The sequence below is a fragment of the Gymnoscopelus braueri genome (genome assembly GCF_963280865.1).
Source record: "Gymnoscopelus braueri genome assembly, chromosome: 19".
In the NCBI taxonomy this organism is placed as follows: Eukaryota; Metazoa; Chordata; class Actinopteri; order Myctophiformes; family Myctophidae; genus Gymnoscopelus; species Gymnoscopelus braueri.
Window position 1 is genome coordinate 33,299,626 of NC_137621.1, and position 14,296 is coordinate 33,313,921.

The following is a 14,296-nucleotide window of genomic DNA, read 5'->3' on the forward strand; positions in this document are numbered from 1 at the left end:
GCTTCGATGACAATAAGCATTCTTCTCGTCGATCCTGAAAATGAGTTTTTGGCAGATTGGTGGTGTTTTTCCTTTTTTTCTTTTTGGGTTGTTTGACAACAGAGATTTATTCCTGTCCTTCGACAAAGCCAAAGGGAAGAAGGGGAGATCTTTAACGCAAGTTATAAATGAAAGGATCTGGTATGTTTTCCTCCCGATTTGCAGCTCCTCATAAAAAAGGGAACACCATGATTTAGTTTTTCCCCATTCACTGTCTGACAAGCACTCAACTTCTGCGCTTCATCACCAGAGTTAGTTCTATTTACCTTATAAGCCTTTTGACCTGCTCAGGACACATTGTTACGATGGGGAGTTTTGGTGTTTTATTATAGCCCATAAATGATCAATTTAGTATTTAAATTTCCTAGTACCTTGTTACATCTATAGAATCTTTTATGGAGGTTAGAGAACAACAGTTACATACGCAGAAAAGAGACATTATTAATAATTAGTTTTTTTTTAGATGCACATATTTATGGTGTATTGTACTGTACATACTTAGTTGTACATTTTACCAGAGTGGCACCTGGACAAGCTAAGCATTCAGTGACAGTAACACATTGCATGTTGCAGCAACTGATTCTACAACTTTGTAGTGCCTCAGTCTACTCTGCCAGTGACCTTGTTACCTTTTGACCTAATTTGACTTGTTTCAGTTTTTAGACCGTGTCACTGTGGTGTATTTCTTTGTTCTGTTCTGTTTAAAATGTTCTAGACCATTATCTACACTAGTACAGTATACTGTCAGACCTGTCAGCACTGGGATATATACGACGCTGAAGTAACAAAGACACACAAAATCTTTTCCGTTTGGCCAGTTGGGTGATTGGCATATTATTTTCAAACCTGAATCTCATTTCTTTGCTACATTCCAGTGTTTTTTCTTCTTGTTTAGCTTATTACAAAACAACCCCATCTAGATTTGTCTGTTTCTTGTTTGTTTGTGTAAAAACAACTTTTTTACGGCAGAACTTGAAAAGCCATTAATGTCAAATAGCAAGAATAGGCTAAATACTACTGTGACTGCATGATTCATTTTCAAGATTTTCAATACCTTTTCACTTGTTTTGCTGCCTTCAAGTTTTTAACTTTCAATTCATTAATATACAGACACTCTACAGACACTGTAAAGGAAGATTTTCATTATTATACAGACAATCTACATCAGTGGTCTTCAAAGACCCGCATATTGATTGTATGTATTTGGCCGTGAACCCCCATCTGAAAAGATTTTACACAGAAAGAATATTTGTTGCTTAAATGTTTCAAAACTATTCAAAATGTTCAACATTTTTCAAGATTTCCCTAAAACATTCAAAAATAGCAGATCTACAAACTCCCAACTCCCATCAACTAGATTTGATATTTTTTAAATAGCCAAGGTAAAAAATAGGGTTAAAGTAGTTAAACTTATTTTGATGTGATATTAACTCATGTTGCTGCATGGGACCCCCTGGAACCACCTCGGGGACCCCTGGGTGTCCCCGGACCCCACTTTAACCACTACTCTATATGTATTGCAGCAGGATCATTAATATACAACCAACTCTACAGGTACACTGCTAGTTAAACTACTCTGTTGCGCCTAGCTACACTGTAAAATCTGTTTGCAGCCCTCAAACCACTGGCCTCCACTGTTTGCAGCCCTCAAACCACAGGCCTCAGAGGTACATTAACCGTCAGGATTTTATTGTAGAAGGAAAGCAAGAGGGAGACAGTGTGCGAGGGAGGGACAGACTTGTGGATTTGAACAACAGAAGGGCAAGGGCATGCTGTGGTTCCACAGGCGATTGTCTTAACGACTACACCATCGACGGGCACCGTCCTCTTCTTAAGAAAATATTGTGATGCAGTGCAGAGCCGGACAGGAGTCTCATGATGGAAATGTCAGAGATCTTCTGCTTAAATGTTCACCGAGTTGTGAAAAGAAAGATTCTGGGGAAAGACGTAGTGTAATTGGGAAATATTCAAAGCATGCTTTTATTGGCTATTGTCACATACTTACAAGTTAGAGAGAAAAGGATTGCCTACAGCATAATGGAGGCTTTCTGAACTGGATTATTCTTTCTTTTGACTTCTTTTTGTGTTGTTATTTCCACAATATGAGTGATACTACTGTACATCACAATCAACTAAAAGAATAGAATACAGCTGGACAGAATTGAAGCTTTATTGTCCACGTGTGGAAATGTGCCTTTAGCGTCACTGTGGCAGATGTACAGTATAAACAGGCAGGATACATTGAACACACAATCAAATCAGCACAATACAAAAGAACAACAACAGAGCTTCCAGTATGGTGGTAGAAAGTGCAATCACTGGTGAAAAGCTTGTGTAATTCAGATTAGAATTCAATAAGGCAACGGCATAATAGACCAACAAATGGATGAACTCTGAGAAAGAGTTCAATTAACCACATGAACCCTATCGTCCCTATTCTGGGCGAACATTGGGAGAAAATAGGGTACTGTACCCCAATGAAGTACAGTATGTAGGATGTATAATAAATAGTAAGTGGTTCAAACCTTTTTGTTTTGAACCACAAGACTGGACGTCCAAAATAGAGACATAGATTGCCTTCTTGTAAATCTCTTAAGAAGTGATGAATGGTGATTTGTATATGTGATACTCCAGTCATGCACTAGCACATTGATTACTGCAGTGGTTTGGCTTGTCTTACCTTCTGCATGTTGTGCAGGTCTGCCTGATTGCTTTTTATGCTGCTTAGACCGACGGAGAGAGTCTGTCTCCAAGCAACATTTCATGTTGTTCAAAATAGTGCTCCTTTTTTTTTACTTGGAGAGAGAGAGAGACACACGCAGAATATATTTATGATTCTTTTGTGATTGTGTGTACATGTGTAGCCTGCTGCAACCCTCCTGATTTCGTGTATAAAGGGGCGGGTGTATAGAGCCGGCGAGAGACTGCGCATGATCCCATTGGTTCACCGATCTGTCCGTCAACCCCCGCCCCGTTAACACAACATTACGAGCGACGCCCACTGCACTCTGGTTGGTTGGGAAATGAAACACTTCCTCATACCCAGTACAGGCTATGGATGGGCCAGGCTTTTATTTTTTAGCAAAACTAAGCAATAAAAGCCTGGAGATCGAGGCTAGTACATGTGTGATTGTATGTGTGCGTGCGCAGGCTTTGCACATTTGCATCGTGGCTCATTGTGAAAATGGCCTCAGATGCTGTGATAGGATTTGGCTTAGCTTGGACTGGAAACTGTGCCCTTTGTTTTTGGCTGTGTTTCATTTTCCACCACCTTCCTCCCTCTGTACCTGCCCTTAATGAGATCTCCTGTGTCAGATCAGAGCCCAGGCCCAGTGTTACATACAGTTCTCTGGTAATTGTTGGAGAGACCTTGGGTGACAAATGCATTAAAAAATTGGTTTTAAGCGTTTGCCTGACCACTATGGTTTGGCATTGGCCATTATTTGACTTTTTTGATGACATTGGTATCAGCATTTATGCAGCCGATGTGTCCCGATGTTTAACCACTTTAAAACTTGCGGCCCCCCCCATCACCATGCCACTATAGACGATACTTTTCAAAGGTTTTCAAGATTTTTTGAAAAGGGCTTAAGTGGTTAAGTAAAAGTAAGTGCCACAGGCTCACCATTTCTCCTATACGCACCAAACTTGGCACAAACACTGTTCATATATAGGTCTGCCATACTGTTGCTCCAATTTGCACCATCTGCCATGACAATAGTCACACCAAAAATGTATAATAATTTGCACAAATATGTGGCACTACAACAGTGTTACAGCAGTGTCACACATTTCAAATGGCCATAACTCGGTGACCATGCTCTGATCAGCGCAATATAGGACTGGTTTTGAAGGCCGCGTATCGGTCAAAACATCAGTAATCATAATCTGACCCAAAGATCTGGCATCGGTTGGGCTAGTTGTTCTTACAGAGAATCAGGCCTAGCAGCTGCAAAAGCACAATCATCACACACAAGATAAGAAAAGCCAAGCACTCCCTGCTGTGTCTGTTCAAATAGTCTGGCAATTGCAGGACAGAACTCGCAAAAAAGGAAAATGCATTTGAAATGTTTTGTGTAACAAGGCATCTGAGCAGCTGCAAAAGCAGAATCATTACAGGTTAACCCGATGTCTTTTTTCAAGTAGCATGCATTGCTTGGGGTGAAAAGGTAATTTGAAATGTTTTTTAAAGTATGTGCCTAACTTTTTACCACAAACCCTATATACTTTGTTGACCGGGGTCCCCCAGGGCTATCCTTGGCCCACTGCTTTTTTCCATCTACACCAAATCTCTTCGGCGAAAATAGCCAAATTTCAAGCTCACAACGTGTTGTGCTTGTAGATTTTAAATTTTCTGAATGTTCGCCCCCCGGAATAGGGATGCTAGAGTCTAGGTATGTGGTTAAGCTTATGAAACACACTAGGCATTAAAAAAGCTGCAAAAGAAAAGCGATGACACTCAAGTAACCCAGTAAACGTAATTGCCTGCAGGATAAAGAATGAAAAATGTTTTCGGAATTAGTTCAGATATTAACTCATTGTTTGATTATTTCAAAAACATTGTCTTAGCAGATACAACAGTGCTACCATCACACACAAGATGGGACAAATCGACTGCTCCATGTATCTTTTCAAATAGTTGAATAGTGTTCAACAGCAGTTGGCTCAGGTGTGCAGCTGTTGGTCTGTCATTCATGGCAGAGGATTCTGCTGCTGCACACCTTCTCTTTTTTCTCCCTTTTTGGTTTTACTGTTATTTAGTTTTCTTTTTTTCTTTCTTCTTTTGCTACTTCATGTTTTTGGCCAAGTTTCTGTTGCTCTGAAAGCCCTTAGACTTTAGATATATATGTCAGATGGACAGGAAGCCAAGAGTCATTATGCCTGTCAGGGGGAAGACCTCCATCCAACAGTACAGTAGAATGGATTCACTAATAGAGTGTGTGTGTGTGTGTGTGTGTGTGTGTGTGTGTGTGTGTGTGTGTGTGTGTGTGTGTGTGTGTGTGTGTGTGTGTGTGTGTGTGTCTGTGTCTGTGTGTGTGTGTGTGTGTGTGTGTGTGTGTGTGTGGTGGGGGGGTGTTAAAGAGGATTCCCATTGCATTGACTGTGGTTTGGCTGCTTTGAAACATAATGATGGTTCTTTCAGACTACCTTCAGCCAAAGATCCACAAGATAAATTAGTGTCCATGTTGGGCTTCCATGTAGAGGCTTGCACATGACCACATTACACTAAATGAAGATGGCAGTGTCTGGAGAGTGTGCGCAGAGCACAGTGATGTATTGAAGAAAGTGTAATTTGTACATTGTTCCAGCCAAATATGAGCATGAGATTCCACTGAATTCAGTTCAGCAACTGTTTACTCAGATGGGGGAAAACGTTGTTTGAAAGGTGTGCTCTGGAAACTAGCACAAAAAAATGTTTTGGAAGGAAAGAAACAAAGGATGAAAGTGAAATAAATGAATGGACTGCATTTATATAGCGCCTTTCACCAAAGCGCTTTACAATGTGTATGTTCAAGGAAACCATGCAACCATGCAAGGAGCCAACCTGCTCATCAGAAGCAGTTAGGGGTTCAGTGTCTTGCTCAAGGACACTTGCCAGGAGGGAGATATGGATCAAATCGGGAACCCTCTGATTCTAAAACGGCAGCTGAGCCACTGCCGGCCCATATATATAAAACTTGGTTTGGATATAGCCTATTATTTTTAAGAACCTTCCGGTATTTCTTTAAGAGAGACAGGAAGGAGACTGTGTGTGCGTGCGTGCGTGCGTGCGTGCGTGCGTGCGTGCGTGCGTGTGTGCGCCTTGTGATATATATAATACCTTGTGAAATATAATACTTACACTAATTGATACAATCCCAACATTGTTTTGCACGTCACCTCTATTCACACTCAATGTCCTTGCTTACATTGAGTGTATGTCTATCCCTGCAGTGGCTGATCGGAGACAGGGAGAGCCACTGTGGAATCATCTGCTCGCGGACACAGGGGAAGCCGGTGTGCGGCTCCGATGGGCGGAGCTATGACACAGGCTGTGACCTGCAGAGGGCACGCTGCAAGGACCGCACTCTGACGCTGGCCCACCGCGGCCGGTGTCGAGGTAAAGGGGGCCCGAATCCCTGCAAGTGTGATCTATGCACCACGCTGGCTTGCACGTGCACAAAGAATCTGATATGTACATCTAAACATGCTTACATACATACAAACACGCATGCAGCAGCAGCACGCACGCACACATGCATGCATGCAGCCAGGCACGCAGGCACATTATTATAATTCATGCCCAAATAGTCTTAGAAAACAAGTACTGTATGCAGTACGCACACATGCCATACAAACGTGCACAGTTGTTTCTCATGTGCCTGTGACACATTTGTTTACTATTTAAGATGCCTGCAAGACTGAGTCTGCTCACTAACTGGTCTTGTGTTTTTAGGTAAAAACTGGGTGAGGATCGACCAACCGCCAGTTGTCCCCGCACCAACCTCCTCTTCTGAGGGACGGGACTTGGAGCTGAAAGGTAAGGTCCTGTCCTGTTCCTGTCCTGACTTCCACCGCAAAAATCCCCCCAATGATTTTGAACAATGGCCTGGCAATAGGCTTGGAACACAAGAGGGTGAGTCAAGTCGACTCATAGTTTTGGCGCTGTTTGTTGTCGACCCTCTGGTGCCTCCCAGACTGGTGTGTGTTCTTTTTTGGCTGATCTGAAAAGGAGGAACTTGTCATAGGGTTCTCCTAAAAAAAAGAGGGGATTATTGCCCTCGTTAGTCAGCCCTCGTTAGTAAAGAATTGCCGCAAATGTAACTATATTCTCACTGGGGTTCTCATGCCTCATCCTAACTTTAAATGGAAGAGAAAGTATTGTGGGAGTGAAGCATTTTTTTGTGACTTGAAAAATATAGTGTTGTATTGTAGCTGCACTATTGTAAGGCATACTGTTAGGATACTAGTTTTCTCCTAAAAGTGTGATCATTTATTTTAATATCACTAGAGGCCTTATGTCTAACCTTAATTTTGTTGGAATCAATCTTTTGTTGTCATCATCTGCTGCCACAGATGCAGATTTAGAATGTTACTTACAGACACAACACATTTAATTTAACACAGAGTTTAATTGTCATTGAATATGATAATTAAAGTTATACTGTATTACTTTTTTAATTAAACAAAAGTTATTGATGGTATAATCTTTCAGTGGTATATTTTTCACAATAACCATTCCACATAAATGTTTCAACTTTATTAAACATATTTTTTATTTGCAAGTGTCTGCCCTCAACTCTCATGCCAAAATGACGTAGGCACTGGAAATGTACCGGAAATTTATTTATTTATGTCACTACAGCAGACATTCAACATACATACTGGTGCCCTGGTGTGTACTGACAATAGCGAAAGTAGCAGATCTACAAGCTCACAATGTGTCACAACACGTTGTGAGCTCGAAGATCAGCTAATTTCAGTGAAGAGATTAGCTGTAGAGCGAAAAAAGGAGGGAACCAAGTATAGACCACTGGTCAACGATGCAAGGTTTAAGTGGTTAAATTCTCTTCTCCTGTGCAACCTTTACACAAGTCTCTCAGCTCTCTGCTTTCAAACGTAACTCTTTATAAAGAAACCTGAAAAGTAGTCCTCTTAGTAGACAACTAACTCCTCTAAAAGAAAAACTCCAAATCAAAAGGAATGCCAACCAGAGGAGTGGGAGTTAGCAGAGCTGAACAGAAGATGTCTTTCATTTTCCACCCCTCGGTAGGCGTGTAAGTCTTTACAGACTGTGATCATACAACTTCCTCAGTCTGTGGATGCCAGCCATTCAACAACAGCAGAGATTGATAGGTCTAGAGTCAAGGTTGGAACATGGCATTGATGTGCCTTGTTTCGGCTCCCATTCCCTTTTAGAAAAATAACAGCAAGTTTTTCTTTTTTGCTCACCCTCTATATGGTAATACATGATTTAATTTCACATCTGAGATCTTCCAAGGAAGGGAACACTGTGCAAGGCTCTATTTGCCTTTGTAGAAGGAACAGGCCAGTTTAATTATAAGATAGTGCTTAATTTAACAAGGCAGGTCAAGAACAAATGTTTGTTTACAATGGCAAGGCCCTAGCAAAAGCCTTTGGAAGGGTGGATAGGATTTGGATTAAAGTGCATGCAACAAATACACTTGACAATCAGACACTTAAATTACTAACAGATTCCAGCAACAATAGTAGAAACATGAAGGAAAACTATAGATTTGACAATTACCTGACCAAAAAACAACCTAGTCACAACTCTGACTCAGATTAAAATAAATATGGTATTATCCCACTATTATCTTTCAAATCTAGAGGTTATGGTTAGTAAAAGTATTATTTGGTTAACCAGGGACTATCCTCTATGAACTAGCAAAAAGTACCATGACTTGTTAAGTACCATGGTGCCAAAACGTATTATAATGTTTGTATGTAGACAATCCGAAAGGGTCACTAAGTGGATAAGTCATTTAAAATTATACCCTCACTTTCTCCTCTTGTCTTTTGCTTCAAGCATTTGGACAGGATTATGTATGTGAGCACACTGTTTGTTATCCCTAGCCAACTTACAAGCACATGTTCATAAGCAAAGACATAATGAAGACATTTTAAAATGCTATAGCCACTGGTCGTAAAGTTGTTGTTTTTCACAGCAATGTTGCTATAAATCGGGGTTAGCGGTCAGGACCCATTATGGGTACGGGGTTGTTTGTGGTAGGTCCCCATCTGAGAGCAGTGCAAGCGTATTTTAATGAGCCTGCATCCCAAAACAAGACTGAATTAAATCAGGTTTTAAAGGTCTGGGAAGTCTTTTTGTTTATCTTCTATCTGTTCTGCTTGATGACATCATCGCCCACGCCCAGTGTTTTCACTGAGCGTTCCGTTTTGAGCCGCTAACTGTGTGTTGTGTTTTTAACCTTGACCCAGAGATGGGTTATGTAGAAGAGCATACATGCAAATTTTTTCATCATTAGCAACAACACATGAACCCCTGTATAAATCAAGCAACACATGCTTGATTTATACTCCATCGTATGGCGGTGTCGAGCGGCAAAAATAGCAGATCTGCAAGCTTGTAACGCATAGCGGATACGATAAGTTATGACCTTGTAGATCGCCTATATTCAAGCTTGTAGATTGGCCATTTTCGAGCTTATAGATCAGCTATTTTTGAACGTGTAGATCTGCAAATTAAATTAAATCTGAGTTATGTTTAGTTTAGATTAATTCTAGTTTATTATTTAAGATTAGTTCCAGATACCAAAGAGTAGCTTGAGTAGTGAATGATACAACAAAAACATGCACAGCAATAATAAACATACATAAAAATACACGTCATCTGTGGGAGCTTGCCAGTTCTCCACTGGAGTATCTGGTGTCCTGCTGAAGGACACATTGACAGTAGAGATTCATGTCCTTGGCCTGGCCCCTCAGAGCTGCAGTGACACAAATTCAGCTTTATCTGTGGTTTGAAGATGTTGACAAATCACGCTGCAATACTAATTTCATACTTTCAGGCTTGCTTTGGTGCCTATAGGTGTAGTGGTAACTTTTCAATATACAATCATGACCATCGTTGGACTTAGAATATACTAGCACAAACCAAGCTGTGTTCCTCATAGCTTACAGTACCTCAGTGTACCTACATACTGTATGGCAAGCCATCTATCACTGAGTGAAGCCAGTGAAAGGCAGGTCAGCAGGTGGTTAATGTTTAACCTGTACTGGGCATAGAGTGTGGAAGCATGTGTTGAGTACTGTACATTATGCACACTACGGTGTGATGCTCTGAATAGGACCCACACAAAATTGTTAGTGTTAATGTAACTCTGAGAGTGTAAAAATGTACCCAAAGGTGAAGTTCAGGCCTTGTTTACTGTTTTTTACTGAGCAGGAGCTATTGTTGAGACTTTGTTTTGTGGAAGTGAAATGTGGTTCCAGTTTAGGTCAAGTCAAGTCCAATTTAATGATATAGCACATTTTATTATGCTTAGTTTATTTGATTATGATTTAATCAGAGTTATTGTTTAGATTAATTCTAGTTTATTATTTCAGTCTAGTTCCAGTATACTCAAGAGTAGTTTGAGCAGTGATAAAACAAAAACATGCACAGCGATAATAAATATAAATGAAAATAAATTAGATGGTGAATAAAGATGATTCATCATTCTAGAAACTTGTAGGATGTGTAGTGTAATTTGTATGGGAACTTCAGTTGCCTTTTTTTCCTCCAAAATTCTAAATATGTGAGTAATGCCTCTTTTGACTAGCTGTGATGAGCTATAGTGCTGTTTAGGCTGCAGCTGGATGTATGGAGGGACTGGGAGGGAAGGAAACGAGGGTCTTGTGTTTTATGGATGTCTGAGTCATGAAGCGTCTTGAAGCCTTTTATGCTGTGAAATCCCGAGTGTTAATTAGACTCGGGTTCATTTGGTTACACATGTAACCAAATGAACCCTAAAGGGTCCATTTGGTTTACATTTGTTCGCGAGTTACAAATGGATAAAATAGGTCTGGACTCCAAATAATCTGGACTCCAAATGATGAATGAAAATGATTCAACATTTTACAGATAGGAAGTTGAAATTGTATGTATAAACGTTTTTATTTCTTTAAATGTATAAATGGTTATTATATAAACTGTCTCCGTAAACTGTAAGCTAGAGATATCTGAGGTGAAAAAGGCTATTCGCTTCTAGCTTGGCATGGCCAGACTAATCACTAACGTAGCTTATAATGTGCCTAACTAATAAGCAAGGGATAATGTACCCTTTGCCAGTCGTTGTTGATAAATAACCCCCGACAGGATGATTAAACACAGAGGCGATAGCAAGGTATTTCCTTGCTTACGGTAATGAAAGTATTCCATAAGTGTTGCACTGGGCGGACACGGTCGCCTCGGAAATCAAGGAAGCGTATTTGATCAAATAGAATACATTTTCTGTTACTGCATCGTCTATTTCTCGCTTCAAATGTTTTCAAAAACATTCTTGAGAGCAACATTTAGTTGTAAATGACATTGTGTGTTTGTTTACATGGCTGTCATGTTGGATACAGCATAAAATCAAGCAGCGCAGGTTGATATGAGCAAGTGCTCTGTGTCTTTGATTAGACAGCGGTCTGTTATTGAGCTCATCGGTCATTATCCAGAAATAACACACCGCTGAATTCAGCGATTGACCAATCAGAATCAAGCATTCAACCAAGCCGTGTAATAATAAATAATAATCGACACTAATCAAATACAGTGTATGTATCAAATATAAATGACCAGGTACAAATGATCAGAGATATAAAATCAAATTATATGGATCTCGGGATCCGCATGGGAATGGCGTGGCTCCAATGTGGATCTTGGACCAGGATCTTGGATGAGGTTAGTCATCTGTGTCGTACTGGATATATGACATATGTCTCAAAATTTGTGCAAGATTGCAGCCTGATCTGACCTCATTGAATTCCGTTCTAAAATTAAATTAAATATTTAAGAAATATTGAAAAGACGTAAAGAAATGCATGGTAGTTGACATACTGACTCTCTCTATACACTCTCTATACAAGATATTTGTTGCTGATTGGTTCAGCGGTTTGAAAAATCTCCGGACAAACACACAGACACACACACAGACCGATCCTCTTATAGATGGCTAGCCTCCGGCAGATCTATGCTGTAAGAAGAAGGAAAATACAGTATACCTGGTCAGTGGTCATAGTTTTACAAGGTGGAATGTGAAAGCTGTCGTGGCTCACGTTGTGATTTTTACAGATGGAGGACAATCCAAATGTCGAGTTGAGAGGAGCCAGGCCCTGGAACAGGCCAAGAGGCCGCAGGCGTCCACCTTCATCCCAGAATGCAATGAAGACGGGACGTTCGCCCAGGTCTGTATGACTGCCTTCATTTATCTCCTCTCTTCTATGTCTGTCTTTGGCTCTCACCTTGTCTCACTCACTCACTCTGTCTCTGTCTCTGTCTGGCTTATTGTCTGTCTGCATTTGTTCAGACTTTTTATTAGCTGACTTTATTTATCATGACATACTAAATATGCTATTGTACATGTTATTGTATATTTCCTATCTTATGTATGACTAATTTGTATGTTTCTGACTCCCCAGGTTCAGTGCCACACTTTGACTGGGTACTGCTGGTGCGTGACTAGTGATGGCAAACCAGTGAGTGGTTCCTCTGTACACAACAGGACCCCAGTGTGTTCAGGTACTGGCACAGAGGACCTGGTAGGCTGGAGGAAGAGACTTCTAGCCATTAACCACATAAACCCTAGCGTCCCAATTCTGTGCATGTCATAATATGCGAACATTCTGTGAAAATAGGCAAAGATTTGGCAAAAATAGCAGATCTATAATACAGTTGTCCATGTAGCCTATTAAAAAACAAACCTGTCCCTGTTGACAACAAGGAGTTTGAGGTCCTACTCCTCTGGAGGATCTAGAATCATATCCTGAGAATGCGTATCCCCCGCGCCTGTCCTACATTGATTTGTTCTTCCTGTCTGCCTCGGCAAAGAAAAATACTTGCAATTTACATCATAATTAATTTCCAAGTAGTCATGGCTACCGAAGCATCAACTCATCACTGTCTTGAGTGAATGAATGAATGTTTGTTCATTTCGAACATAAAAAAAACATAAAATACAAAAATAATACACAATACTAATGCATTAAAAACATTAAAAACAAAATAATGCACAATAATAATAATCATAATTCCTGTATACAATAACAGTAGTTGTTCAAAAAGGAGTAGGAATGAAGCTATGCTTATCTGGTCCTACCCCTATTCTTACCTCAATGACCAGTGGAAAGCTTCACTACTGTTCCTCCCAAAAAAAACTTTTTTGGTACTGATTTAGCCAGTGTATAAGTTCCCATTTCCAGCATTTATATCCCGTAATACTATTGCAGGATATTTCCTATATCTGAACTGGCCTCAGTCTGCTAGTATGCACACAGTAAAATCCTGAGTCTTCATTTAACTCAGAGAGTGTACAAATGGAGCCAAATGGATTTGTACACTCTCTGAGTTAAATGAACGCTCAGGATTTTACTGTACACACATTTAGGAAAAGTGATCCGTCTGTGGAAGGCCACAAAGCCACTGCGGTGTTGAGATTACAGTTTAGTGTTAGTAAAGAGGGGCACACAGCCAGATGTGTAGTGTATGTCATCTGGCGTAGCAGGTGCGAGGTCAGGAAGAGAGGGCTAATAGCCATCCATCCAGGGGCCTCTTAACCCCTCCATCCCCTGTCCTCCCCTGCCCCCCACAACCCTCACCTAATGCTTGATTTATACTTGGTTGCGTGGCGCGTTGCGCAGCGAAAATAGCAGATCTGCAAACTCGCAAAGCATCACTCCGCCACGCGTTGTGAGCGTTGTAGATCTGCCTTTTTGTGGTGCGCGACACCGGCACGCTAGTAAGTAGAAATTACGCTTAACTGCTCTCAGCAGGCCAGAGCAGGGGAGAGAGAAGCAGGCTTCTCTGGTCGCTGTTCAACCTGGATGGGAACACTTTATGATAATCACCATCATTTTCTCTGTGAAGATAATACACAGGGGCCTTTGCCAGAACGTGGCTTTGTGGAGCCGCGAGAGCATATGGTGCAAATTTGGTGTGGAGAGAGCAGTGAGAGAGTGGTTGCATGCCGCTCTCTCTGGCTGGCTCTGTGTGTGTGCGTGTCTGTCTGTCTCTCTCTCTCTCTCTCTCTCTCTCTCTCTCTCTCTCTCTCTCTCTCTCTCTCTCTCTCTCTCTCTTTCTCCTTGCTTCCTCTTTCTCTTAGTCTCTATCCCCATGGTGTCTATCTTTGCCCTTGCTTTCTCTCTCTCTCTCTCTCTCTCTCTCTCTCTCTCTCTCTCTCTCTCTCTCTCTCTCTCTCTCTCTCTCTCTCTCTCTCTCTCCCAGTCACCTGTATGATCCCAGATTCAACCTGTGGCCACGCGTCATTTCTTCACTCATCATTAACGCTCACATACCGAAGATGGAAATAATGTGTCCATTCATAGCCAAGAGCAGTTCAGTTTTCTGTTCTGAATAACGCACAGTATAAGAAAGCAGTCTACCAGTCTCCCCTTGTGTCCTGCATAAGCTCCAATATTTCCGTTGTTTCTTGCAAAGGTGTATGTACCCCACTGTCAGCCTCAAACAAACACTGACTCAGACACCAGAGGATTAGAATCTAGCACCGCTTACAGCAGTGGCTCTCTCGTTCTGGTCCTGGGGATTCCGGAG

The 14,296-nt window shown here is 41.1% G+C and overlaps 1 protein-coding gene across 4 annotated transcripts in view; it reads left to right on the forward strand.

Moving 5' to 3' along the window:
- Positions 1-14,296, forward strand: part of smoc1 (SPARC related modular calcium binding 1) — a 60,416-nt gene that overhangs the window by 13,141 nt on the left and 32,979 nt on the right. For 3 of the 4 annotated variants that reach the window (XM_080413323.1, XM_080413324.1, XM_080413325.1), the window contains exons 2-5: positions 5,974-6,139; positions 6,476-6,559; positions 11,822-11,934; positions 12,169-12,268. In XM_080413323.1, coding sequence (XP_080269449.1) covers positions 5,974-6,139; positions 6,476-6,559; positions 11,822-11,934; positions 12,169-12,268 — 463 coding nt within the window. The remainder of the gene's footprint in view (positions 1-5,973; positions 6,140-6,475; positions 6,560-11,821; positions 11,935-12,168; positions 12,269-14,296) is intronic. The other variant, XM_080413326.1, reaches the window with a different exon arrangement.